This window comes from Lampris incognitus, chromosome 6 (genome assembly GCF_029633865.1).
Source record: "Lampris incognitus isolate fLamInc1 chromosome 6, fLamInc1.hap2, whole genome shotgun sequence".
NCBI classification, from domain to species: Eukaryota; Metazoa; Chordata; class Actinopteri; order Lampriformes; family Lampridae; genus Lampris; species Lampris incognitus.
The window spans coordinates 57849578-57874557 of NC_079216.1; the positions used below are offsets into that span (position 1 = coordinate 57849578).

The 24980-nt window shown below is 43.9% G+C and overlaps 1 protein-coding gene across 1 annotated transcript in view; it reads right to left on the reverse strand.

Annotated features, from left to right (window-relative positions):
* The window catches only part of uba2 (ubiquitin-like modifier activating enzyme 2), a 32130-nt gene extending 16284 nt beyond the window's left edge, over positions 1-15846 (reverse strand). Inside the window, exons 1-12 of the mRNA XM_056281859.1 lie at positions 15687-15846; positions 14601-14684; positions 11438-11508; positions 11073-11137; positions 10884-10984; positions 9042-9163; positions 7607-7674; positions 7364-7485; positions 6926-7025; positions 6082-6233; positions 5454-5547; positions 5034-5146 (exon numbers count right to left, since the gene is read on the reverse strand). Coding sequence (XP_056137834.1) covers positions 5034-5146; positions 5454-5547; positions 6082-6233; positions 6926-7025; positions 7364-7485; positions 7607-7674; positions 9042-9163; positions 10884-10984; positions 11073-11137; positions 11438-11508; positions 14601-14684; positions 15687-15827 — 1233 coding nt within the window. The 5' untranslated portion in view covers positions 15828-15846. The remainder of the gene's footprint in view (positions 1-5033; positions 5147-5453; positions 5548-6081; positions 6234-6925; positions 7026-7363; positions 7486-7606; positions 7675-9041; positions 9164-10883; positions 10985-11072; positions 11138-11437; positions 11509-14600; positions 14685-15686) is intronic.
* Positions 15847-24980: the final 9134 nt, after the last annotated feature.

The window sequence follows — 24980 nt, forward strand, 5'->3', positions numbered from 1 at the left end:
AAAAAAGGCTATAATGCAGTTGTAAGAACAAAACTATCCACTCATCTTGGGATTTTGATTTGAAAGACAACTTTTATAACTATTATAATTATCTGTTAACTCCCCCTCCTGTTTCATCCGTTTGTATCTGCGGATGTCTCCTTTTTCTGAGACTCACTCTGGATTGAGTGTTTTGTCAGAGTGATTGTTATTTGGGGTGCTTCAACTGTGCGCTCTTCCTCATGTCTCCTGGTGCATGGAGAGCCAGTTTCTCTCCTACTCTGCTTTTTGCGGGACTTTTACCGTTATCCCTAGTGGCATAACCAGATATGGAATGAGCAGCAAAGTATTCTGTTCTTAGTGTCTCAGTCGTATCCACGAGCAGCAATATATTCCATTCGTTACCATGCAATAAATGTGGAATGAGCTGGAACTGCTGCGCTGGTTGATTTTGAAAGAGCAGATTTCTCCTCTATAACATCAGGAGGATTCGCCCATTCCTCATCGACGAGGTGGTACAGGTGCTCATCCAGGCTCTGGTCATCTCCTGGCTGGACTACGGCAACTCCCTCCTTGCTGGTGCCCTGGCGTCGGCCATCAGACCTCTGGAGCTTGTTCAGAAAGCTGCAGCTCGTCTGGTGTTCAACCGCCCTAAGTTCTCCCACACAATTTCCCTTCTCATGTCCCTACTAGGGATGCAACGGTTACCAGTTTAATGATTAACCGCGGTAAAATTCCCGACGGTTAGTATTACCGTTTCAAATTTTAATTATCGTTAAAACCGTGTTTGATTACCGCGCTTTGAAAACCTCACGGTAAATACTGTCCAGCATCGTCTCTCAGACGCAGGCGCGCAGGCAACGTGGGTTTGTTTTGCCTCAATGAAACATGGAAGGCACAAGCAGTGACGGCGCTCGGGAGATTTTTTCGCCTACTAAAAGGACTAAGTCTGAAGTGTGGTCGTATTTTGGTTTTTATAAGAGTGCTGAGGGAAAATTGATCGAAGATGGTTACCCTGTCTGCAGAACATGCAGAAAGAAAATTGCTGCGAAAGGGGGCAACGCGTCTAATCTTCTTATGAGTCATCTCCGTGACCACCATCCACAACTTTACAGCGAATGCAAGGTTAAGTTAACTTTTAGCTGAATGCCTGATGTGGGGACGTCGGAATGGGGGAAAATGTCATGGTTTGCATGTCTAACTTGCCAATAGCTTGTCAATAATGTAAACTTGAGCTTTCATGTTACCAAACGTTACTCTTTGTGATGGCCGACGGTCCGTTCCACTGGCTAAAGTTAGCTACTCGTGCGTAGCACGTTCTTAAGGAAAAGCAAGGAAAAAACCTCCACAGGACTCCGGCGTAAAAAGATAACAAAACGAAAATGTATTCCGGTTCCACACGAAATCTTCATACAGGAGTAATCAAATAATAATTTCCTAAACTATAACTAAGGCTGGCTATTACTGCCACATTATTACTACGGCTACGGTAAGAAAACTGTATAGCTTCAGTCTCCAGAATCACTGCCGACTCAACACTCACAAATCTAGACGCTTCCTGGTCACGTACACAGAAATTTGTGATCTTCTTAAAGTGACAGTAGCCCTAATGTTCAACATGAGCACTGAGCTAAATAAAACTGTTTCATATGCGTATCTATACCAAAACAGCATTCCTAATGCAGATTATATCCAAAGCTATCAATGTAAACATTATTTAAAGTAACTAAGAAAGGCACGAACTGAGAAAGCCTCTTGGATGAGAGGCGAAACGTCTTCACGGATATATACCAAGTCCAGTTGCACTTGATTCAACTCCTTTGGATAACCATGACCTGGATGAATGAGAACATTCACAGACAATGTGAAGAAATGTCTTTTTGGTTGCTGTTTTCTTATTTGCAATGTGCACAAAGTGCAGTTACCTCTCATGGCCACATGGTGACATCTTTAATGCACATTTGTATGTTTTTTTTCCATATGTTTACATAAGGAATGTTATTTTTATTATTTTAATGTTTATGCAAACAAAAAGTGCATAGTGCTGCTAATTTTATTTGTGGTTTTCAAAATAAAACTTGGTGAAATGATTTCCGTATGTGTATCAGTACTTTTTGAACATTTTCAGCACATTTTAACAATACCGCGATAATACTGATAACCGTGATAATTTTGGTCACTATAATCGTGATATCAAATTTTCATACCGTTACATCTCTAGTCCCTACAGTGGCTCCCAGTAGCTGCTCGCATCCAGTTTAAGACTCTGGTGCTAGCCCCTGCTGCCAGATCGACCCAGTCACAGCTCTTTTCTGTCCCGGCCCCACGGTGGTGGAATGAACTCCCCACTGATGAAAACTCACCGCGTCAAGAACTGCTACCCTGTTACTTGTTCTTAGCACTTATTGTATTCACTCATATATATAAAAAACTCTTTCTTGTGCCCACTAATTTAGCACTGGTTTTGCTCTTAGATGCTTGTTTAGATGCACTTAGGACCTCTGATGACTAGTAGTTCTCCTGATTTCCTACGTTAAATGCACTTATTGTAAGTCACTTTGGATAAAAGCGTCGGCTAAATGACTGTAATGTAATGAGCAATGGCCAATAGGGAAACTCCCACTTCCGTGTTTACCAGTGACATCGTTCATCGGTCGACCAATTGTGTAACTTAAGTGATGCCATTAGTCACCTGATCCAGTGGCCCAATCATGTCACTGTCACTCAATCACCCCAAACTTGATCAGTCACGGACATTCACGTTTGCAGGGCTGGCACGCTGGTCTGGTCCAGCCAAAAATAACCTCATTCTAATAAAAAATGCAGGCTTCCTGCTTCAAAGCAAAGATCTTGGCTTAATGAAGTAGTACTGGTTAGCTATGGCAAAAAACACCAAAGAAAGAGGACTGCTGCAGACACTGCTCATCTGGGCAATTGCCATTTAGTCACACTAGCTCTCTGAAGACAGTTCTGGTACTTCAGTGCTTGAGGGCCCCCAACACCAAGAACTATTTTACATGGAAACCCACTGTCAAGAAAATTTACACAGCTGTTTAAAGAAGCACAAACAGTAGAGTGACATGCCTTACTGATAAGTAAATGGGCACAGACAAATATAGTATCAGGTTATTTCTTACAGGTTATACTGAAAATGAAAAATCATTCCAATTTGGGTTGTCGCAATATACTATTGATGATAACCGTGATATTTAAAAAAATATGGAATATTGATATTTTAATACACACAATATCATGTAAATAATCCACCACCTCTCAAGTCATTTCCCCAATGCCCCACACAAACACCTGACATGATGCTGTGATGCAGTAACTAGCTAGTGTGGCGATCCCCCAAATTATGTGCCCAAACTATGTTTAAATATTAAGAAATATGTTTCCAGTAATCAGTCCGTTTTCACTCACCAGTCCTGTCAACCCGTTATATGGCTCCGATTTTTCCGCTTTCGGAAAGATTGGCCACTTACGAGTAGAAAAAATCAGTATGGGGACTAACGCTGATAAGTAAAGAGCAGGGAGAAGTTAAACTTTCACTTCGTCAGCCTACCCATTATGTGTTAAGTCCATGTTTGTTAAATATCCGCATGTGTCCCTGTGAAAATCTCCTCCCATCATCTGAATCTGTTGAGGATCCGAAAGCTAAACATCTCCGGAGACTCGACAATAGCTTAATAATCACTCGCCACAGTAACTGAGTCAGCAAAAGCCGGGTGACCCTTTGTCTTTTTGCCATTTTTCCTCTTGACTAAAGCTTTAGGGGTTTGTGGATTTTTGTTTGTGAGTTAGCTAAATTGAACTGCATTTGGGAGTACTTCCTTATTTTGAGTTTTGTTTGTTGGATAACCAGGAAATCTCAAAGTGGAGTAGTTTTGCTGAGTTAACTGAACTGAACTGAGTGTTAACCAGGAAATCCCAAAGTGGATTATATTCACTTTATAAACTGAACTGTACTTTTTTTTCCCCCTTTCCTTTTAGCTCTAACCTTTGACAATTGACAGATGGTCTGGTTGAGTTTGAGTGTTGTATATCTCTGCCTTGTGATCAATTATAAATTAATTTGTGTTGTAAAAAAAAAAAAAAAAAACAACAACCAGGGGTCATGTGTATTCTGAATGCATGTATTCTTTGTGTGGTTTGACATCGACTCAGACTGGTTTAAACTTGGTCAATCCGCTACACTAGCTAGCTACTACCACAGTGTATGGCTACTACTGCCATGCAAAAATCATGTCGTGAAAAATGGGAGGAAAACAAATTGTTAAAGGAAATGGTCAGTGGACATTAAATCACAGTATATCAGAGTGATTAGTTGTCAGCACGTGGTCTCACACAAACTCTCTGTCCCCTGCTTCCCACAAGTGACTTTGTTTCAGTTGACATTGTATTGATGGCAGATGTTAGGCCTTGTGGATCGTTTTTTTTTTTAAAAATTAGTTCCTCTGGTCACCTTTTCACCGTCAATGAAGTGTAATTGCTCTTTTTGTACACTTTTGTAGTTATGATTACAGACTCTCTACCTCCCTACACTTGTATTTTGAGTGTAATTCAAAAAGAGAAAAGTGCACAATAAAAAAAAAAGTTAAGATGAATTTGACTGATGGGATTTTTCTCTTTTTTTTAATTATCTACAGATATCGCGATAATACCGTTATCCAGAATTCTTTTGGCCATGACAATAGTGTACTGAAAATCCAATGTAATCCAAGTTCCAATGTAGTAGTGGCACATTTGGCAACATTAGACCCACGAAGTAGAATAAGAGATAACCTGACATCTCTTCATCTAATCAACAGTGTGCATTAATCATTATCTGAAGTTACAGAATGCACCAATACTACAATATTTCATCTCTGGATGTGTGCTATTAAGTGCGTTTACATTTGGTCCATTGTCTTCAAGTAGGTGTTGCACTATAGGCATAATTATATTTCATAACTGTTCATTAAAGTTACTCCGATTCTGAAATGAACAAATAATGGAGCAACAAACCTTAAAATTGCCAAATCTAAACTCGTAGTATGACAAGTTGAACTAACCGTGCGACAGGACTCCAGTTCCCCAGAAAGGACTTTGAGCGCCTCCAGCACAATGAGTCCCGCTATGACGGCGTTGGTTGTAGCAATGGCTGGAATTATGTTACCAGCCATGGCTGAGCCAGACAAACAAAGGCACAATTATAAACTCATCACTGTTCCCCAGGAACATGTACTCAAGTGTCCATTCCCTACAAGAATCTGACAAAATTAAGATGGCCCTAACAAATTTAGGAGATACCCTTAATAGTAAATAACCAGGAAACTACATCATAGTTTTCTACCTAAGGCTGTCTGGAAGCCCTTGCTGTTGAAAATTCAGATATCCGACGTCTTAGTTCAAAAATGGTATGTACTGTTAATCTATTAGAATACCACTACTTTCCATTCAAAAATGTGGGCGAGACATTACAGCCAACTTACACTTGACGTCAAAGCGACTTTTCATGTTCATGCTGAAGATATGCATGCGCAGATTGGCTGCCGCCGTCACAAAGTCCATGGCTGGAGGGTCATCCTGAAAACATCAGGAGGAATAAAGGTTATGCACTTGGATTAGGCAAGAATTCAAAATAAATTTAAGTATATTGCCATTAGTATTGTAGAGTTGGTAAGGTATAATAGTATATAAACATTAATGTTAGTAAACTTAATGAACAGAGGTTTCTTGGGTGAAGTCCATTTACTCTTCACAAGTTTATTTTATTCTTGCCAACACGTATGAGCCACAGTAGCAATTTGCATGACCCTCAAAGTTTGCAAAACTCTGTGTGACACTTCATGAAATGAGGTAACATTGTGGTGATACCAGCAAAAAACATCACATGGCTGTGCTGTGACACCAGCACTTTTAAACTGCAATTGATTACATGATCACTGTAACTGATCTCCATGTCAGGTGCATTGTTACAGATGTTAATTAATTTTGTCTGTTGCCAGGAGCCATGAAATATGCTCGTATGCTCTTGAAAATGGCCTACTCCGACATGTCTGCTATAGGTATACTTGTGTGGTCAATTCATTTAAGTTGGTGTGTGTGTATAAGCCCTACCTTATCCCAGACCAGCTCTGCCCCTACTCCCTTCTCTTGCAGCTGTGATCGGAGTGTCTCTACACTGTGTTGGAACAGCTGGCAGCAGCCCCAAACACCAAGCACCTGCTGGTCTTTGAGACCCAGCCCTGTGGACTCCTCCTTAGGACAGGCTGAGGCAGATACACAAACAGTCAGACTGATGCACACAAAAATAATGAGTCAGAATCCCACATCTGTGTTTACATTGCTATACTGAGCGAAGTCTCAGTTGACTAGATTTGTTCTCTTACAAGTAACCCCAACCTGTGCCTATGGATGCCATACCATAACCTGCTGATCCTATATGCCTTACTATGAAATGCTTGGGTCCGTAGTTAGTGTCTAAATTACTCCCAGGAATTGTGCCAAAAGTATGATTAAAACCAAGAATGGTCCAACCTAGAGAGAAGGATTAAGGTGTTAGATATGAAGCTTTCTATGTGCACCCTCAGCCAAGAGTAAGACACTGCCTGACAGGAAGTGTGACATCACTGTTTTGTGATGCGTCGAGCTGCAAAGTGAAAATAGAATGATGTATTGTAGTTTTCTCAGCAGTACACACTGCAGTCTGACTGCTAATTGATCTATAGGACATTTTTCAAACATTTCAGGCCGTTAGGACTGACTTCCTACAGAGACGCTTGATAACGACAAGCCTTGTATACTGACCTAATCTGTTCATGAGTCTAAACCTAAGCCCCAAATCTATATCAGCCTCAGGTGTAAAAGAGGACCATTAATATAGACTCTTAAATGCAAACTGTGTGGCAATTGCAAGTTATAAGGACAACAATAATTAATACATTTTTAATAACAGGCATACCACAGTTTTCTAGCTGCTTCCAGTCCAGGGGCAATGGAGCTTTCCTCTTCTTCCACAGCTTGTCCATGGTCAGCAGATACATGATGTCATCTTTGAAAAGCTGGGGAAGAAAGCCAATAAATAACATGCTTGTAATGCTTGCATGGCTACACTGCTATTTGCATCACACACACATTCATTTTGTGAAAAAACAACTAACAAATACAGAATGTTGTCATAATAGTAATTTAATTTTAAAATGGATCAAATGCTGGATTTACAAATATATATTCCTTCTTCCCACCATAACTTGCAAAAAGCTTAGTTTTGAGTTCCTCTGCCATTATGGAACAATTACACTGGAATCTTAAATCTTTATTTTCAATCACCAAGACATTTCAGGTTTTTTGATCTTGTTAATAGGTCCTTTTACTTGTCAAAACTCTGTCAGTCAAGTACCTTGTTGAAGAGTTTTATGGGGTCATATCCTGTAGAGCGTGCCCATTCCTTAGTGGAGACACGCTTGATGTCCCCATCCTTTTCTGAGGCTGTCGTATATGCAGCCATTTCTTCAGGTTTCCCTGGACACAGAACACATGCATCCAACACGGTTAACTATGTCTTAACATCAGTGTGTAAAACCAATCTGTTGTATATTCGACTCTTCTCCCATTTTGTATGTATTTTCGGTCTTGTACTCACATGCAGCCTCTGGGTCTGCCGTGTCAGGTGACACTTCCTGGTCTGCATCTTCCTCTCCAAACAGTTGACTGAGGATGCAATAGACACAATGCGTGATATGATGACTATGGGGACAAAGGCAATTGCCTTTCATTTATTAGTGCTAGAATGACCGGGATTTCAATCCTACCTAAAACGACAATGGGCGGTCAAAATGACGGCCGGTTTTTAAACTCTATATTCTGTCAAGATAAATACCCAATTGAGATATTAATGCACTGCATATGTCTGTTAGGAAATGAGTGCCACCAAAATTAACAACTATAATACTATTTTCAAATAATTTAAACTTCGGAGAGAAATGGTCAAACTTGAATAGCAAAATTGAAAAAGTGAAAATATTACCTGAAAAACAAAACAGAAAACATATTGCCAATCTAACAAACGTAACAAGGCCTATAAAATGTGAAATGTAAAAAAAGAACTGAAAATAACTATTGAAACAGTCCAAAACAACGACCGGAACTTAAAAACTATTAGAACGACCATGGTCTGTCAAAATGACGGCCCGCAGTTTGTCAAGATCACGGTTGTCAAGATAGACACCCAACTGAGATATTAACGCATTGCATATGTTAGTATGTCTGTTAAGAAATGACTGACACCAAAACTAACCTTTTAACAACTTTAATACTATTTTTCAAAGAATTTAAAATCGCCGCTGTCCAACGCCTGTAAATACTGCAACGCTGCGGTGGTAGTCATGGTGTGTCTGATACGGCGTCTGTAATTAGACATGTTGGCAATAATCAAAAATCAAGTTTACACCATTTCTCTGCACTGGAGAATGCTCACGTGTTTCTACGACAGAGCAATCAACTTCGAAGGAAATGACGCAATCAACACGTCATAAATAGTGACATGACGTGCACTATCATGCACAAAGTATGAGCAATCTTTTTGAGGGCTCATGGTCGTTTTAGGTAGATCTTATAACTTTTTTGTGCAATTGATCTAAAACTAATTTCAATGCAAATACGTGCAATTTTAGGAGCATTCGGTGAGCGGCAGGTTTGTACCCCCCCCCCTCCCAAAAGTTATTAAACTTTGAAAATCCAAAACCGTCAAAATGACCATCTTGGTCATTCTAGTGTTAGTGGGGTCTGAATGTTTTTTTTACTTTGATGGAGACTAGGTGACTCCACAGGACTGACTTCACCTGACACTAAGCTCGGGAAACTCGACATGTCAAGGAGCACTAAGAAAACAAAAAAGGGGATAAAGATTAATTAACCCATCTAGGATGGTGCTATCGTTTCCATATAATAATGAGCAAATAAGGAGGGGTTTGTCAGGAAAACAAATTTAAGATTTGTTGTTTTGCATTGGTAAGCTTATGTAATTAATCACTTGGGGATGACAAAAAAAAAAATGTACTGAACAAAATCCGTCTTACTTGAAGAGATACTTGGCCCAGACAATGCAGTGGATGGGCTCAGAAGGTGTGTTCCTGATGGTGCACCCGGGGAAGGTCTTCTGGGTAGGTTTGGGCTGGCACTCGTAGCATTCTGTTAGGCCCTGCAGAAGGGAAGCATTAATCAGAATCAGCTTTATTTGCCAAGCAAGTTAGCACATCACCTAGTACTTTGCTTGCTGTGACACAAAGATGGGGGAAAAAGCAACAGGTAATGTAAAATTAAGGTAGATTAAAAAGGTGATGTGATAAAAATATCTAAATTAATTTTAAAAAAAATGTAAGGAAAGACAAAATAGAATAGCCAGTCTTTTGATACCGTCCTAATTAGGGTTGTAATGGTTAACCATTTTGGCTCAGTACGGGCCTCAGTTCAAAGAACTGTCTGCCTTTGAACAAAGTATGTGTTTGCAATATCAGCTAGGCTGTAGCATATTGATGATTTCAACTTTTGCTTTAGACTGCCTGTGGGGAAATAAGCGATGGATCAAACCTGACATAATGTGCGAGCATCATATCTGATTACACACCACTGTTCAAAAAACTGATCTGTGCCTAATGCTAAGTAATGTCACATTTAGTGAAACTGTTACTCTTTGCATTGCATGCAGTAAGCTCACAAAAACCCTAAATGCAAAATTTCGGGGGTTATAATGTTTAAGAAATCATGGCAAAACACAAATGCATTATTTTGCTGTTTAAATGTACTATACAGATCAAAATGGAACCATTTAAGGGTGCCGGATAGTAATAGAATATACATTTCAAAGTGCCAATCAAGACCCAACGTTAAAAAAAAAAAAAAAAAAAAAAATCTCATTTAAATTTATAATGGTGAGTGGAAATTAAGATCCCAAATCAGGGGACCAACTATCCTCTTATAAAAATCAGCTATATGGGAATATCTCCCATACGATTTCCAAATTATCTGCCAAGACAGCAAGAGGGTTCTTAAACAAATTGCACTACGTGTAGTTTTCATGCACTTCACGATTAAGGTACATTTACACAGAAACTTAACCAAAATATTGCCTTTAACCAATTTCTTGAGCTATCAAATGGTGCAAACCAAGGTTTGCTGGGAATCTTAATAAATCAGTCTAAGTTGCATCAGCTCTTCCAAAACATCCCATTATCACTACCCTGATAGTGACGGTTAACAGTCTTACATTGAGTATGTCTAATTTTCGCAGCTTGTCTGTGAAAAAGTTCCATAATTTTTTCCAAATTATTTTGTAGAACACCTTAAAATGAGTGCTCCTGCATCCCATCCCGTTAGTTAGCCATTAGCCAGCAATAGTTCCGATTAGGAATGATTATATTAGAGGGACAGCTCAGGTTGGATGGTTTGGAGACAAAGCAAGAGAGGCAAGATTGAGATGGTTTGGACATGTGTGGAGGAGAGATGCTGGGTATATTAGGGGAAGGATGCTGAATATGGAGCTGCCAGGGAAGAGGAAAAAGAGGAAGGCCAAAGAGGAGGTTTATGGATATGGTGAGGGAGGACACGCAGGTGGCTGGTGTGACAGAGGAAGATGCAGAAGACAGGAAGAAATGGAAACGGATGATCCGCTGTGGCGACCCCTAACAAGAGCAGCCGAAAGTAGTAGTTGTATTAGGATCATCATCATCGTTGTTATTACCGTTTGGGTCTGCACCTTATTGAGTTCGAAAATGCTGTTTCATGTAGTTGAGCTTGCAGACAATATTTCTTTGCCAGTAACTATTGTTACACTGATGTACTGTTTTGTGTATATGACAAAAAAAACAACAAAAAAAAACGAAACAACAACCGATTTCATTACAAATGTATCTGGGTATTACCTTCTTGATTAGAGTGACTTGTCCCAGATATCCGGCAGTACCACTCTCTATCAGAGGTATATCCGCAGCCAAACACATCCTGTTCACATGGTTACGGGCAGCTAGGGGAACAAGAGTTATTTTATTTTTTCTTATTATTGGCACACACACAATGGAGGAAGAGAGTGTCTGTGAAGTTAGGGGGTATACCTCTGTTATCCAGTGCATTCATCACCAGTATGAAGTTTCTGAAGAACTCCACATTATAATCAGGGCTGGTCAGAAAAACAAATGGGTCCTGATCAGTGTCAAGGTCTATTTATGTTAACCTTCGATTCCATATCAAATGGTCAACATGTAAAAAAAGTGCAAGCCAAAAGTACAGTCCATGCATTTATATTTGATTAGCTTTATTTTCCCAGTCACGTACATTTCAAGCTCCAGACCTTGCTTCATAACATAATTCTCCATTGACCTTACTGACAGGGACACAATTTCCCCAACTTTATTTAAACCACCATTTCTCAACCTGTGTAAAACAACTTGTTTTATGGCTTTGCGGTTGTTAATCTTACTTCATGATGCTGTCATGGTAGGCTTTGATGTTTGCTGTAGGACAGAATTGCAGAACACTTTCTTTGGCCACCTGAAACAGAGAAGGCGAGACTACTACTGCACTTATCGTACACAGAACACCGCTAAAATCTCTACAGAAATGGAACTAGAAATGTGTGCAGCATAAAGGCAGGTCTGCACAATAAATTCTTTACAACTACAAGCGTGACATTTAGCATATCACAATATTAGTTACCACAACAAATAACAGTTCAGTTGGGTGGCCTTTAACACTAGAACAACTGGGATTTCACTCCTACCTAAAATGACCATGAGCCATCAAAATGACGGCCAGTTTTTAAACTCTATATTCTGTCAAGATAAATATCCAATTGAGATATTAATGCATTGCATATGTTTGTATGTCTGTTAGGAAACGACTGACACCAAAATTAACATTTTAACAACTATAATACTATTTTTAAAACAATTTAGACTTCAGAGACATTGTCCTACTTAAATAGCAAAACTGAAAAAGTGAAAATATTACCTGAAAAACAAAATGGAAAACACACATTGCTAATCTAAAAAAATGTAACAAGGCCTATAAAACGAGAAATTTAAAAAAAACAAGAACTGAAAATAAATATTGAAACAGTCAAAAAACAGCCAGAACTTAAAAAATACTAGAAAGACCATGAGCCATCACAATGACGGCCCATGGTTTGTGAAGATCACGTTTGTCAAGATAAATACTAAATTGATATATTAATGCATTGCATATGTTAGTATGTCTGTTAAGAAACGACTGACACCAAAATTATAATTTTAACAACTGTAATACTATTTTACAAACAATTTAAAATCGCTGCTGTCCAACGCCTGTAAATACTGCAATGCTGCGGTGGTAGTCATGGCGTGTCGGAAACGGCGTCTGTAACCAGACATGTTGGAAATAATCAAAAATCAAGTTTAGACTATTACTCTACACTGGAGAACACTTGTGCGTTTCTAGGACAGAGCAATGAACTTCGAAGGAAATGATGCGACCAACTCACGTCGTAAATAGTGACACCACGTGAAAATGATGAGTGGTCTTTTTGACAGCTCATGGTCGTTTTTTTTTTTTTTTTGCAATTGAGCTAAAACTCATTTTAATGCAAACATATGCAATTTTAGGAGCATTCACAGAGCGGCAGGTCTGTACCCCCCCCCCTGCAAAGTTATTAAACTTTGAAAATCCCAAACCGTCGAAATGACTGCCTTGGTCGTTCTAGTGTTAAGTCTCACTTCATTTAGCAAACCTATAAGGTTCATTGTAGATCAACACCAACCAAAACGTTTTATCTATGTCCAACTTATTCATATTTAACTTATTATAGTTACTTATTTAGGCTGAAGTGCATCAACCAAAATTCGCAGTTAACAAGAGACTGAGCGCTGCCATAAAAGATATGCAATACACTCATAACTATTCTTTAAAAGGTGTATCTTTGGCTGTTTATGCATAACATTGCAGGGAAAGAGTCAGGTCTAGAGACTGTTGCAACCAACATCTGCTAATTTAGAATTCTTCCATGGAAGTGCAATAAACGCTCAAAAAACATTATTAAAGTTTGTGAACAGTAAAAACAGTAATACTGCAAAATAGTTTCTACCCAACCTGTACTAGGCATAATTGAACTTTTTTTTTTAAAGTGCTCAGAAACTTTTAAAAAAGCAACTTTTGCATTATGATTAAATATTGGTAGTGCAGTTTTCAGAGAAAAAAATGCTATGTCAAATTTCATCCATATCACGCCACCCTTTATGAAAGGTGTCTGAGGAAGTCAAATCTCAGAACTAGCATTAACACTATAAGTGTGATTAAGCATGAAAATCTTTATACAAGTTTTAATGACAGAATTTTGTGAAATTTTGATTTGGAGAAGGCATATGACAGAATACCAAGAGAGGAGTTGTGGTATTGCCTGAGAGCGAAGGGAGTGGCAGAAAATTACATCAGCATAATTCAGGACATGTACAGGGACTGTAAGACCGTAGCTCGATGTGCAGTGGGGACAACAAGTGAGTTTGAGGTAAAGGTAGGACTGCATCGAGGATCAGCATCGAGCCCTTTCCTGTTTGTGATAATGATGGACAGCCTCACAGAACATCTTAAGAAAGAGCCACCATGGAGCATGTTTGCTGATGAAGTCGTGCTAGCAAACGAGGACAAGGAAAGGTTTGAGAGCGATCTTGAAGACTGGAGAGAAGCGCTAGAGATTAGAGTACTAAAGATCAGCAGAACACAGACTGAGTACCTGTGTATAAATAAGCAAGTAGAAAGGAGGAGAAGATGCCCCAGAAGTTAACGAATTCAAGTACTCAGGATCAACAATACAGAGGGCAGTGGTAAGAAGGAAGCCAAGAAAAGGACACAATCTGGGTGGAATTCAAGGAAAAAGGTAAATGGAGTACTCTGTGACAAAAGAATGCCGTTGAGGGTAAAGGGCAAGGTATACAAATCAATGGTTAGGCCTGCCATGCTCTATGGCAGGGGTGGGCAAGCTTACCCAGAGAGGGCCAGTGTGTGTGTGAAGATTTGTTCCAACCAAGCAGTTACACCCTGATCCCACTAGTGGCCAGTAGTCTTTGCTGAGGAACTTGATTAGGAGACAGGTGTGTAATTGCTTGGTCGGAACAAAAACCTTCACCTCCACTAGCCCTTTCTGGATAAGACTGCCCACCCCTGCTCTATGGTATGGAAGCAGTGACGACGACAACAATAACAGACAGGCTAGAATCTACATTACAGGTAGCAGAGATAAACATGCTGCGTTGGTCCTTGGAAGTGACTACAAAAGACCGGAAGAGAAATGAAGAAGTGAGCTACGTTCAAAATCAGAGGAATGGATGAGATGTTGAGAGACAAGATTGAGATGGTTTGGACATGTACAGAGAGGAGGCATAGACTACATAGGAAACAAGGTATTGGACCTGGAAATATCTGGCTAAAGAAAAAGAGGAAGACCAAGGAAAAGATAGAGACCAGACAGAGGAGAACATGAGGAGGGTTGGACTGTGGAAGAGGGATGCGTCAGAGAGAAAGCTATGGAGGGCAAAAAATTCGCTGTAGCGACCCCTGAGAAACAGGGAACAAGCCAAAAGAAGAATTACAGTATTCTGCTGATTGACATTTACCTGTGCTTTAGACTTTCCGACATGCTTCTTTTGAAAGAGGAACTGGCGGTTAAGGTTGCTGACGTCAATTGTATCCAAGTCGATCTGGCAAAATCAGAAGGCCAGTCAGTCAATTGTACATACACAAAACAGATCTTTTGACATATACATTACACTTAGATAAAATAACTGATTCATGGAAGGAGGTGGTTCTCGATCCAGTCCTTGGGTACCACCAGTGCTGCTAGTTTTCTATTCTGCTCAGTTAATCTTTACATTCACCTGTTGTTCCAGGTTTAAAAACTTCCCTGACTGGAGGTTGGAATAACCGGGACAACTAAATGTAATCAACTACCTGGCAGAAGAGAAAACCAACAGCACCGTCAGTACATGGGGACCTGATTGAGAAGCACTGGTGAAGGACAGACAGGATACCAAGAGCGCTGCATAATGAAGCAACAGGGATTTAAGTAGATGAGCCCTCACGCAGACTTGGAACAAGGAAGGCTGACAGATTTGAGGGGAAGATAGTTAGGTCTGCACAAGGATTTAAAACTAATTTCTGTGCAGCAATATAGTGCAAACTGTATTTCTATCATTCATACACGAGTAACTGTTTTTAAAGGGTTAACACTTGCAAATACAAACACGGCTAACGCAACTGTACCAACAAGCGAGCAGGGCATTTTGACCATGGGCAGGCGCAATTTAAGTAAGGCGCGCGCGCACACACACACATCACTGAAAGCGTCGGCGTTTAAATATATTCAGATTAATAATGGATTTGGCTCGTAGTGTGGAAGGCCCAGGTTAATTTATAGATTTTTCCCCACATTCAACCCACATACAGCCATTCTTGCGGTCAGGGTCTAGGAGACGCGTGAGCGCCAAATATTTTTAATGCACAGAAGACAGATTAATGGAAACCTGCACATTGTCTAACTTCTCGTCCAACTTCTCAGAGTAAACCATCTCAGCAAATAGTCAGCGCCCGCGTTACGGTTAGCAAGCTAACCTGCCGGCCCTCTCGGTTTTTTTTTTTAGCGGGCCAGACAAAGACGTAGCATGTTAGCCAGTTAGCTATCACATAAACACAAAATTACCAACCACTTCGATATTCTTGAAGCCCGTGAGAACCAGATTTTTCAGCAGCTCGCAACCGATTCCTCCGGCTCCAACCACCAGCACCCGGCAAGTGGAGAGTGAGTCGGCGAGCTCTTTTTGGAGAGAACCGACCAACTGTGCCATGTCGATCCGCACAAGACAAACACACCGCCAACAAACACCGGGTAGCGCCGTTAGCTGTTAAATGCTAACAGACTTCTTCTTCGGGGGTTTTTATGGCAGTTGGCAGACAGCGTTCTGGTGCACTTCCGCTGCCAAATGAACAGGGCTATGAATTGGGGAACTGCTATAACCTCAATATAAGTAACTCGATTAAAATAAAGATAAACTAGGGGGGGAAAGCCCTGAATTTAATTCTTACGAATCAAACCCGGGCAGTTGGCATCCATGATCCATACTCGGACTTAAATGAACTGGCACAAACTGTTTCTTCCTACATGTCCTTCAGTATGGACGCCAACATCCCCTGTAAAAACATTAGTTTTCCCCAATAACAAACTATGGGTTACTAAAGAACTTTAAAGAAAAAATAATAAACAAGAAGAAAGGCTTTTTTTATACAGGGTATAACCCGGGAAAGAAAGAAATGACCAAAGATGTAAGGAATGAGATAAAAACTAAAATATTATATTGTGGAGTTAGAAAACAACGAGACAGGAGACGTGAGAGTAGACGTAGTCGAAGTAGTTTACTAGCTCCAACTTTGCATTCGACAACACTGAACTCTGAACCGGAAGCGGAAGTGCATTATCTCTTAGGCGAATGTCTCTAGTTATATAGATGTGGGTCACCAAACAGGCCCCCCCCAGAATTCACCTACACAAAAACAATGCAAAACAGCAAAAGCGCAAGTCATGAACATAAAAATAGACTCTACAACAGAACAGTCAATGACATAGTGCAAAGTCACGGGGAAAACAAGTGACGAGTCGGGGGGCGGACCCTGCGGCCATAACGGCTGCGCTTCACCGGAGGGGAAACAGATGGGGCCGAAACCCGGGCCATAGGCGGGGCCGAAGCAGGAACAGAGGCAGGTGCAGGGGCCGACCTAGGAGGGCGTCCCCGCCGCGGGGGTAGGGCCAATTGCATTGGCTCCCCAATGTCCAAGTGAGCGGGCTTGAGACGGTCTATAGCGACCCGCTCCGGCCTGCCCCCCATGTCCACCACAAAGTTCTTATCCCCCGCCTCCAGGACGCGGAAGGGCCCGTCGTATGGGGGCTGCAGCGGGGACCGATGGCTGTCGTGCCTAATGAAGACGTACCTCGCCGATGGCAGATCCTTGGGGACGTAGGACCGGGGGAGGCAGTGTTGAGACATCGGAACGGGAGCGAAGGCACCGGCAGCGCTCCGGGACGCACTGAGGTGAGAGGCGGTCGACCAGGGAGCCGTAGCATCCGGAAGAAACTCCCCCGGAACTCGCAGGGGCTGGCCATACACCAGCTCAGCGGAGGAGGTCTGGAGGTCTTCCTTCGGGGCCGAACGCAGGCCGAGCATGACCCATGGGAGCCGGTCCATCCAGTCGCAGCCAGTGAGGCTTGCCCGCAGAGCGGCTTTCATGTCCCGATGGAACCGCTCACAAAGTCCGTTGCTCTGCGGGTTGTACGCCGTAGTGCGGTGGATCTTCATCCCCAGGTGCTCAGCGACCGCCGTCCAGAGCTCCGAGGTAAACTGGGAGCCCCGGTCGCTCGTGATGTCACCCGGCGTGCCGAAACGGGCCACCCAGCAGCCGATGAACGCCCGTGCTACCTCTGCTGCCGTCGTGGAGGACAAGGGAATAGCCTCTGGCCACCTGGTGGCCCTGTCCACAATAGTGAGGAGGAACGTATAACCGCGGGAGGGGGGCAGGGGACCCACCAGGTCAACATTGACGTGGTCAAACCGCCTCTCTGGAACCACAAACGGCGCCAAAGGGGCCTTGGTATGGCGGTGCACCTTGGCGCGTTGGCACGCCACACACGAGTCGGCCCAGGCTCAAACATCCTTACGGAGCCCAGGCCAAACGAACTTGACGCTCACCAGCTTGGTCGAGGCCGTCACTCCCGGGTGGGAAAGGCCGTGGACGGTGTCGAAAACTCGGCGCCGCCAGGAAGTAGGCACCAGGGGGCGCGGTTGACCGGTGGAGATGTCACAGAGGAGGGTGGTGTTGGCCGCGTCGAACGTCACGTCCTCCAGCCGTAGCGCCGTAGGGGTCGACCGGTAGTCTTGAACAGTCGCGTCCTTGGCTTGGTCCGCTGCCATAGCGGCGTAGTCGAGTCCCAAGTGAACGGCGTTAACAACTGCCCGTGAAAGGCAGTCGGCGACGGAGTTATCCTTGCCCGACACGTGTTGTATGTCCGTGGTAAACTCGGAAACTGCCGCGAGATGGCGCTGCTGACGCCCAGACCACGGTTCTGAGGTTTTGGCCGTACAGAACGTCAGCGGTTTGTGGTCCACGAAAGCGGTGAACTGTCGGCCCTCCAATAGGAACCTAAAGTGTCTGGTTGCGAGGAAGAGACCCAGTAGTTCCCTATCAAAGGTGCTGTATTTGCGCTCGCTCTCACGGAGTTGTTTACTGAAGAACGCCAACGGCTGCCAGCCCCCCCCCCCACCCACTGCTCACACACGGCCCCCACGGCGTAGTCGGAGGCATCCGTTGTAAGGGCTATGGGGGCGGCAGGCGACGGGTGAGCTAGCAGCGCAGCGTTGGCCAGCGCGGTCTTGGCGGCCACAAAAGCCTCGTCCATCCCCGAAGACCAGTCCAGCTCGTCCTTAGACTTCTTACCCTGCAGGGCCTCATACAGGGGACGCATGATGTGGGCGGCACGGGGCAGGAAACGGTTATAAAAGTTCACCATGCCCAGGAATTCCTGCAGCGACTGTACAGTGCGGGGGTGGGGGAACATGGTGACAGCCTCAACCCTGGCAGGGAGGGGAACGGCCCCCTGTGGAGCGATGTGGTGCCCGAGGAAGGTGATGGACGACTTCCCGAACTGACACTTAGCTGGGTTGATGATGAGGCCGTGTTCGCTGAGCCTGTCAAACAGCTGTCTGAGGTGCGTCATGTGTTCCTCCGCCGACGCGCTGGCCACGAGGATGTCGTCTAAGTACACAAACAAAAATGGCATGTCGCGGAGCAGAGAATCCATAAGGCGCTGAAACGTCTGCGCCGCCCCTTTAAGGCCGAAAGGCATACGAAAGAACTCAAAGAGCCCAAAGGGTGTGATGACAGCCGTTTTTGGGACATCCAGTGGGTGGACCGGCACTTGGTGATACCCCCGCACTAAGTCGATTTTGGAATAGATGGCAGCGCCCGCCAGGTGGGTAGAGAAATCTTGTATGTGCGGTATGGGGTACCGGTCGGGGGTCGTGGCATTGTTTAGGCGACGGTAGTCCCCGCACGGGCGCCAACCCCCGTCGGCCTTAGTAACCATGTGAAGAGGGGAAGCCCACGGGCTGTCAGAACGGCGGACAATGCCGAGGCGCTCCATAGTCGAAAACTCCTCCCTGGCTATTGCGAGCTTGGCCGAGTCGAGGCGTCGGGCCCGGGCGTAAACTGGGGGGCCCACTGTGGTGATATGATGTTCCACGCCGTGCTTGGCCACCGCCGAGGAGAAGGTGGGTGTGGTGAGCTCGGGGAAATTTGCGAGCAGGCGTTGGTATGGATCCCCGGTGGAGAGTGTGTTAGCGAGGCACAGCGCTCCAGCGCCCCCAAGCGTGCAGGGGTATGACGCAAAAGAGACGGCATCAATCACGCGACAGTTTTTAACATCCACCAGCAGGTTGAAAGCACAGAGGAAATCCGCACCTAGGAGCGGGGTGGATACAGCAGCCATCACAAAGTCCCAGCCGAAACGTCGGCCGCCAAAACACACGTCCACATGTCTGATACCGTACGTCCGAATGGACGTGCCGTTGGCGGCGTCCATCTGGGGGCCGTGACTGTCGGTCATCGTGTCCACAGCTTGTGCTGGCAGTATGCTGCGTTGAGCGCCAGAGTCAACCAGCAGCCGCCGGCCCGACAAGGAGTCTCTGATGAACAACAGCTTGCAGTCACGGCCGGCACCCATAGCCGTTAACGAGCGCCGGCCTTGGCGTCTCCCTGAACCCTGTAACTGCAGGGTTTGCGACACCGTTTTGCTTTTGCCCCAAACCTGGCATGGTAATAACAGAGCCCGTCGTCAGGTTGGCGGCGGGCTGTCACCGCAGCCGCGGTGTCCATATAGTCGTACACAGGTGGTGGTGGGGCGGTCTGGTGGGGTAGCAGGGCATGCACAAACTGTTGCCGGTTGGCCAGGAAAACCCTGTCTGCTTCAGCAGCCAGAGAGCGGTAGTCCTTGGAGGCGGTGAGAGGAGAACTGGCCAGTGCTGTGCGTACAGGTGCGGGGAGCTGCCTCAGAAAAATGTGTGTGAAAAGAAAGGCCGGATCAGCCGATCCCAGCACAGACAGCATTTTTTCCATTAACTCAGACGGTTTGCCGTCGCCGAGGCCATTCGGGGACAGTAAACGGTCTGCCTTCTCCAGCTCCGACAGTTCAAATAGTTTCAGGAGGAATGTCTTTATAGCATCGTACTTGCCAGCAGCTGGCGGAGCTTCCAACAGTGTCATTGCTCGCGCCGTTGTCGATGCGTCTAACGCCGCCACTACGTGGAAGTACTGCGTTGCATCCTGCGTTATCCCTCTCAGCTGGAACTGGGCTTCCACATGTTGAAACCACGGCCGTGGATTATGCCGCCAAAAGTCGGGTAGCTTCACAGTAGCGGCGTAAATGCTAGCGTTAGCAATAGCCATGTTGTTAGCACCGGCGTCGTCGTTGTCAGACATACTCGTATTAGTAGTTCGATCACGTCGGGGTCACCAATGTGGAGTTAGAAAACAACGAGACAGGAGACGTGAGAGTAGACGTAGTCATGTCATACGTTCGACAACGACACTGAACTGTGTACCGGAAGCGGAAGTGCATTATCTCTTAGGTGAATGTCTCTAGTTATATAGATGTGGGTCACCACAATATATGGATAGGATGGAACATAAGTACAGCAGCAGTGATCTGCGGGCAGCTTGGATGGGAATTAAAGCTATGTCCTCAACAGTGACAGGAAACCTCTTAAAACTGAGGGAATAAATGATACCGATCTCCCAAATTTATTTTTTAACCTTTTATCCTTTTTCAGTGATTATTACAGTGGACATATGCAAAAATGATGACATATAAACAATAAAGTAAATGTAAACAAAACAAAACAAAACATGAAAAAAGGGGGGATACTACTCTCAATTTACAACCTTTGGTCCAGACTATTCATCCCGTCAACCCATCTATTCTCCTGTATACCATCCATTCCCCCCAGCGCTGTTTGTGGGTCCATGCTTTAATCTTTGCATAATGAGTCAATCTTTCCATGGAGTATATTTCCTCCACAATTTGCGATATTGGCTACGCAAATAAAATGGACTTGACTTGACAATGTCCAGCCACTGCCCGAGTCGTGGAGGGTCCTATTTCAACCAGCTCCTTGTGATGGCCTTTTTGCATGCAAATATCAGGGTTTTGAAAAGATAGGTGTCCCTCTTTTGAATTATGTCGCCGGGTATCAACTCCAGGGACACAATCCGGGGGTACATGGGGCTCTTACAGCCTAAAATCTCCTCAAGAGTCTGAAAAACCCTGTCCCAGAATAATTGTATTTTGATACATGGCCAGAAGATATGAGAGTGATTGATATTCACCTTTCCACACCTGTCTCCAGCATAAGGTTCTGAAATCTAATTGCAAGGCAGCAATGTAATGTTTAAATTCCTTTATTAACTTCTTTAGCTTCAATGCTTGGCAATCGTAACTACCTAAAGTGATTCTACATTTCGGGTTTCATTTTCTTCTTTTTTCTTTCAACCCACAACCAGTTACAACAAAATGAACCAAGACCGCCCCTCAATGAATAAGCTAAGACAACATCAAATTGCAGCACAAGAAGCACCACATGCATTATAAACCATAAACACTACACTGCTGTTTACCTAACTTTATTTTTAATGTGGGGTGTAATAAAAACGCTAAGTAAGTTCTTCCACCCGAATTCCCTCCACCTTTTGGAGCTAGTGGAAGTGCGTTGCGTTCTACACATGGAATGCCAAACACTCTTCGACAGTTTAATGTTCAGTTCTAATTCCCATTTCAGTTTAACATATAGTGAATTTCTCCCATTCCGTTTTAGAAAACTACTGTACAATTTAGAAACAGACAGAAGGGCAACAATGCAAATCATGCGGAATGCATAATCACTTTGCGAAAGTGTGTCAAAAAAGCAAAAGAAGACCTACTGATGGGAAAGTGCACTGCATGGAAAATATGGCAGAGAATTCAGAGCAAAAGAGTGATGAGGACATACTATACATGCATGAGTCAATCGGTGCAGTACAAGCTAAAGGGAAGAAATGGTTTGTGACATTATGGTTTCACAACAAGCCACAGCAATGTCAGCTGGACTCGGGGGCCACTTGTAATGTAATGATCCTCAAGGATAAGACAAGGCTGGCACCCAATGCACCACTCCGCCCAAGCGACACCAGACTAAAGCTGTACTCGGGGGAGACATTGGACTCCATTGGCATCTTTAAGACTGAATGTGCAGTAAGAGGCCACAAATACGAGGTCTCATTTTAGATAGTGAAGACAAGCCAAGATCCTCTTCTGTCGGGCTCTACCTGTGAACGCCTGGGTCTCATGCACTTCACAATCCCTGATGAAAGTGGAACATGCACAGCCCGGAGCCCTAACCAAGGAGCAGCCGGTCAACAAATACAGTGATGTGTTCAACTCACCTGTGGCATCCATTCCCAGGGAATGCCATTTTGTTTCAGTTTTTGTTTTTGTTTTTGTTTTCTCTCATTCTTTCGCTCTTTCTCTCTGTCCTCACCGAAGCCTTACTGCGACCTCTCTCTCCCTCTGTCTGCTGGCTGCTCTCAGTGACTGGATGACAAACGGACATCAGGTAAAACAAGTGAGTTTAGGAATCTTTCAAAATGTATTTTGATTGATTTATATATTCCTCTGTGTACAGACCCCTGTACTTCAAGTGTCAATATATTCTAATTTCAACTGTTACATTAACAATTTGCATTCTGGTTCCTCTGGTCACCTCTGGTTATTTAAGGTTGATTCCCTTTGAGCAGTTTTACCTCCTCTACAAGTTTAGCTTTTCTGTCATTGTTCGGATCGTTCAAGCTACACCACTGGTATGAAGGTGTAAATGTACACACCACTGCCTGTGTAATGTAAATCATTCCACTAAATTAGCACATAGCCTAAATGTTGAACTGTTAGTCTGAAACCTGTGGCAGAAGGAGGGCAGACGGGAGGGAGAGTTGGCTCCTCTTGACTCGGCGGTCGGACGGCGTCTTGGTTCTGAAACAAGAGGTGAGATTCACATTCACCCTTCAAAACAAACAAACTGTTAAAATATTGAAGCACCCAGGTGTAAAGTTTGGGTACAAGTTTGCACAGAAATACTTACACCCCCCTCCCCCCATTTCATGTCATCTTTACTTGTTCATGGTTTGCGATTTCCCTCGATGGTCCAGCGACCAGCCTCCCCAGCTCTCTGGACAAATAAATTTATAAATTCAGTAGTATGAATTGTGGAGTACAAAATGTACTCCATATGCACTCCGTATGTACTCTGTAGTTTTCCACTTCTCTGTGTGTATGACACTTCTCACTCACTGCAGACACACATACCAACTGTTATCATGCTTGCCTCCGATGGGGCCACATACCAACTGTTATCATGCTTGCCTCCGATGGGGCCACATACCAACTGTTATCATGCTTGCCTCCCCATTGCCACATCCCAGGAACTGCCTGGTACAGCAAAGACAGGTGCAACAGACCCACAGACACACACCGGACACAGGACATGATTAACGTAGATGTTTTCCTGCATTCCTTTGTAAGACAATACCTTGGTTAATGCAAGGAACATAGGGTATGACGCGACGGACTGCTCTATAAAAAAAACCACTACCTCCAGCTCAAGTTAGAGCATATCCTCACAGACTGACTTCTGTGACTATATGACTCTCCATCTGCAGATGCATTAAAGATTTTCTGTTTGCTCCAATATTTGTCCGATGATTATTCTTCCCAGAAGTTGCTGGGGCAAGAGCCCATTAAAAGGATAAGAAAAATCCACAACAGAAGCACCACATGATATGACACAGTTGTATATAATATGCACATGTGTAAAGGCCTGTGCACGTATACACAAACATGCATGTGCGTATGTGTGCAAAATGTCATTTCCAGGTCCTGACATACATGTCCTTGGACTGTGGGAGGAAACCGGAGCCCCCGGAGGAAACCCACGCAGACACGGAGAGAACATGCAAACTGCACACAGAGGACGACCCAGGACGACCCCCAAGGGTGGACTACCCCGGGGCTCGAACCCAGGACCTTCTTGCTGTGAGGTGACGCGGTAGCCACTGCACCGCCGTGCCACCCTTATAAACAATACAGTACAATACAGTGCCTAACGACCAAAACCAACGACCAGTTTCATGATCAAATATGGGTGTGCCCATTAACTAGCGTTCGATAGCCATGTGTACTGTTCATAGAGGGTTGAGGAATAGCTGCAATCACAGCATTGTAAGATGGTGACAGATGTACTCTTAGCCCCCCCGTTTCAGGTATGGTCGTTCCTGTAGCATTCCAGCCGGACTTTATTCAGACGATGCACTCCAATAACGAGTGATGGGTCCGTGGTGCGGTATCAGACCATTTACTGCAGCATTTTACTAGTCACACCGTAGACACACCATAGAACCACCGTAAGAGCTGTTCGCCTTCCAGCTAGGTGCTAAATAAACGATGAGGATCAGTGAACTATAAGTTGTGAATTCGTTCTGTGCATAGCGAACATGACCATCATCTCCAACTTTCAGTTTAGTTCTGCCGTTTTCTCGCAGCAGCGCACAGCATCATGGGAGACCAGAGTTTTTCAAAATAAAGGTCACATAACAAAAGGAAGTGTAATTCGCTGTTAATATATCAATCAGGACTGTACTTTAGGCAGCAAATACAAATCAGTAATGAGCACCATACAAATCAATATTATGACAAAATTATATGGGTCATTTACAGTTCCCTCCTCATACAGATGGCCTCTTTGACTCCCCGTTCAAACCAGTGTTCCTCCTATCAAGGATGGGCAAATCCTCATCCCTGAAAGAGTGACCACTGGCCTGTAGATGGGTGTAGACTGCGGAGTCCTGGCTCTCCTCCTGTGCTGTGCCAT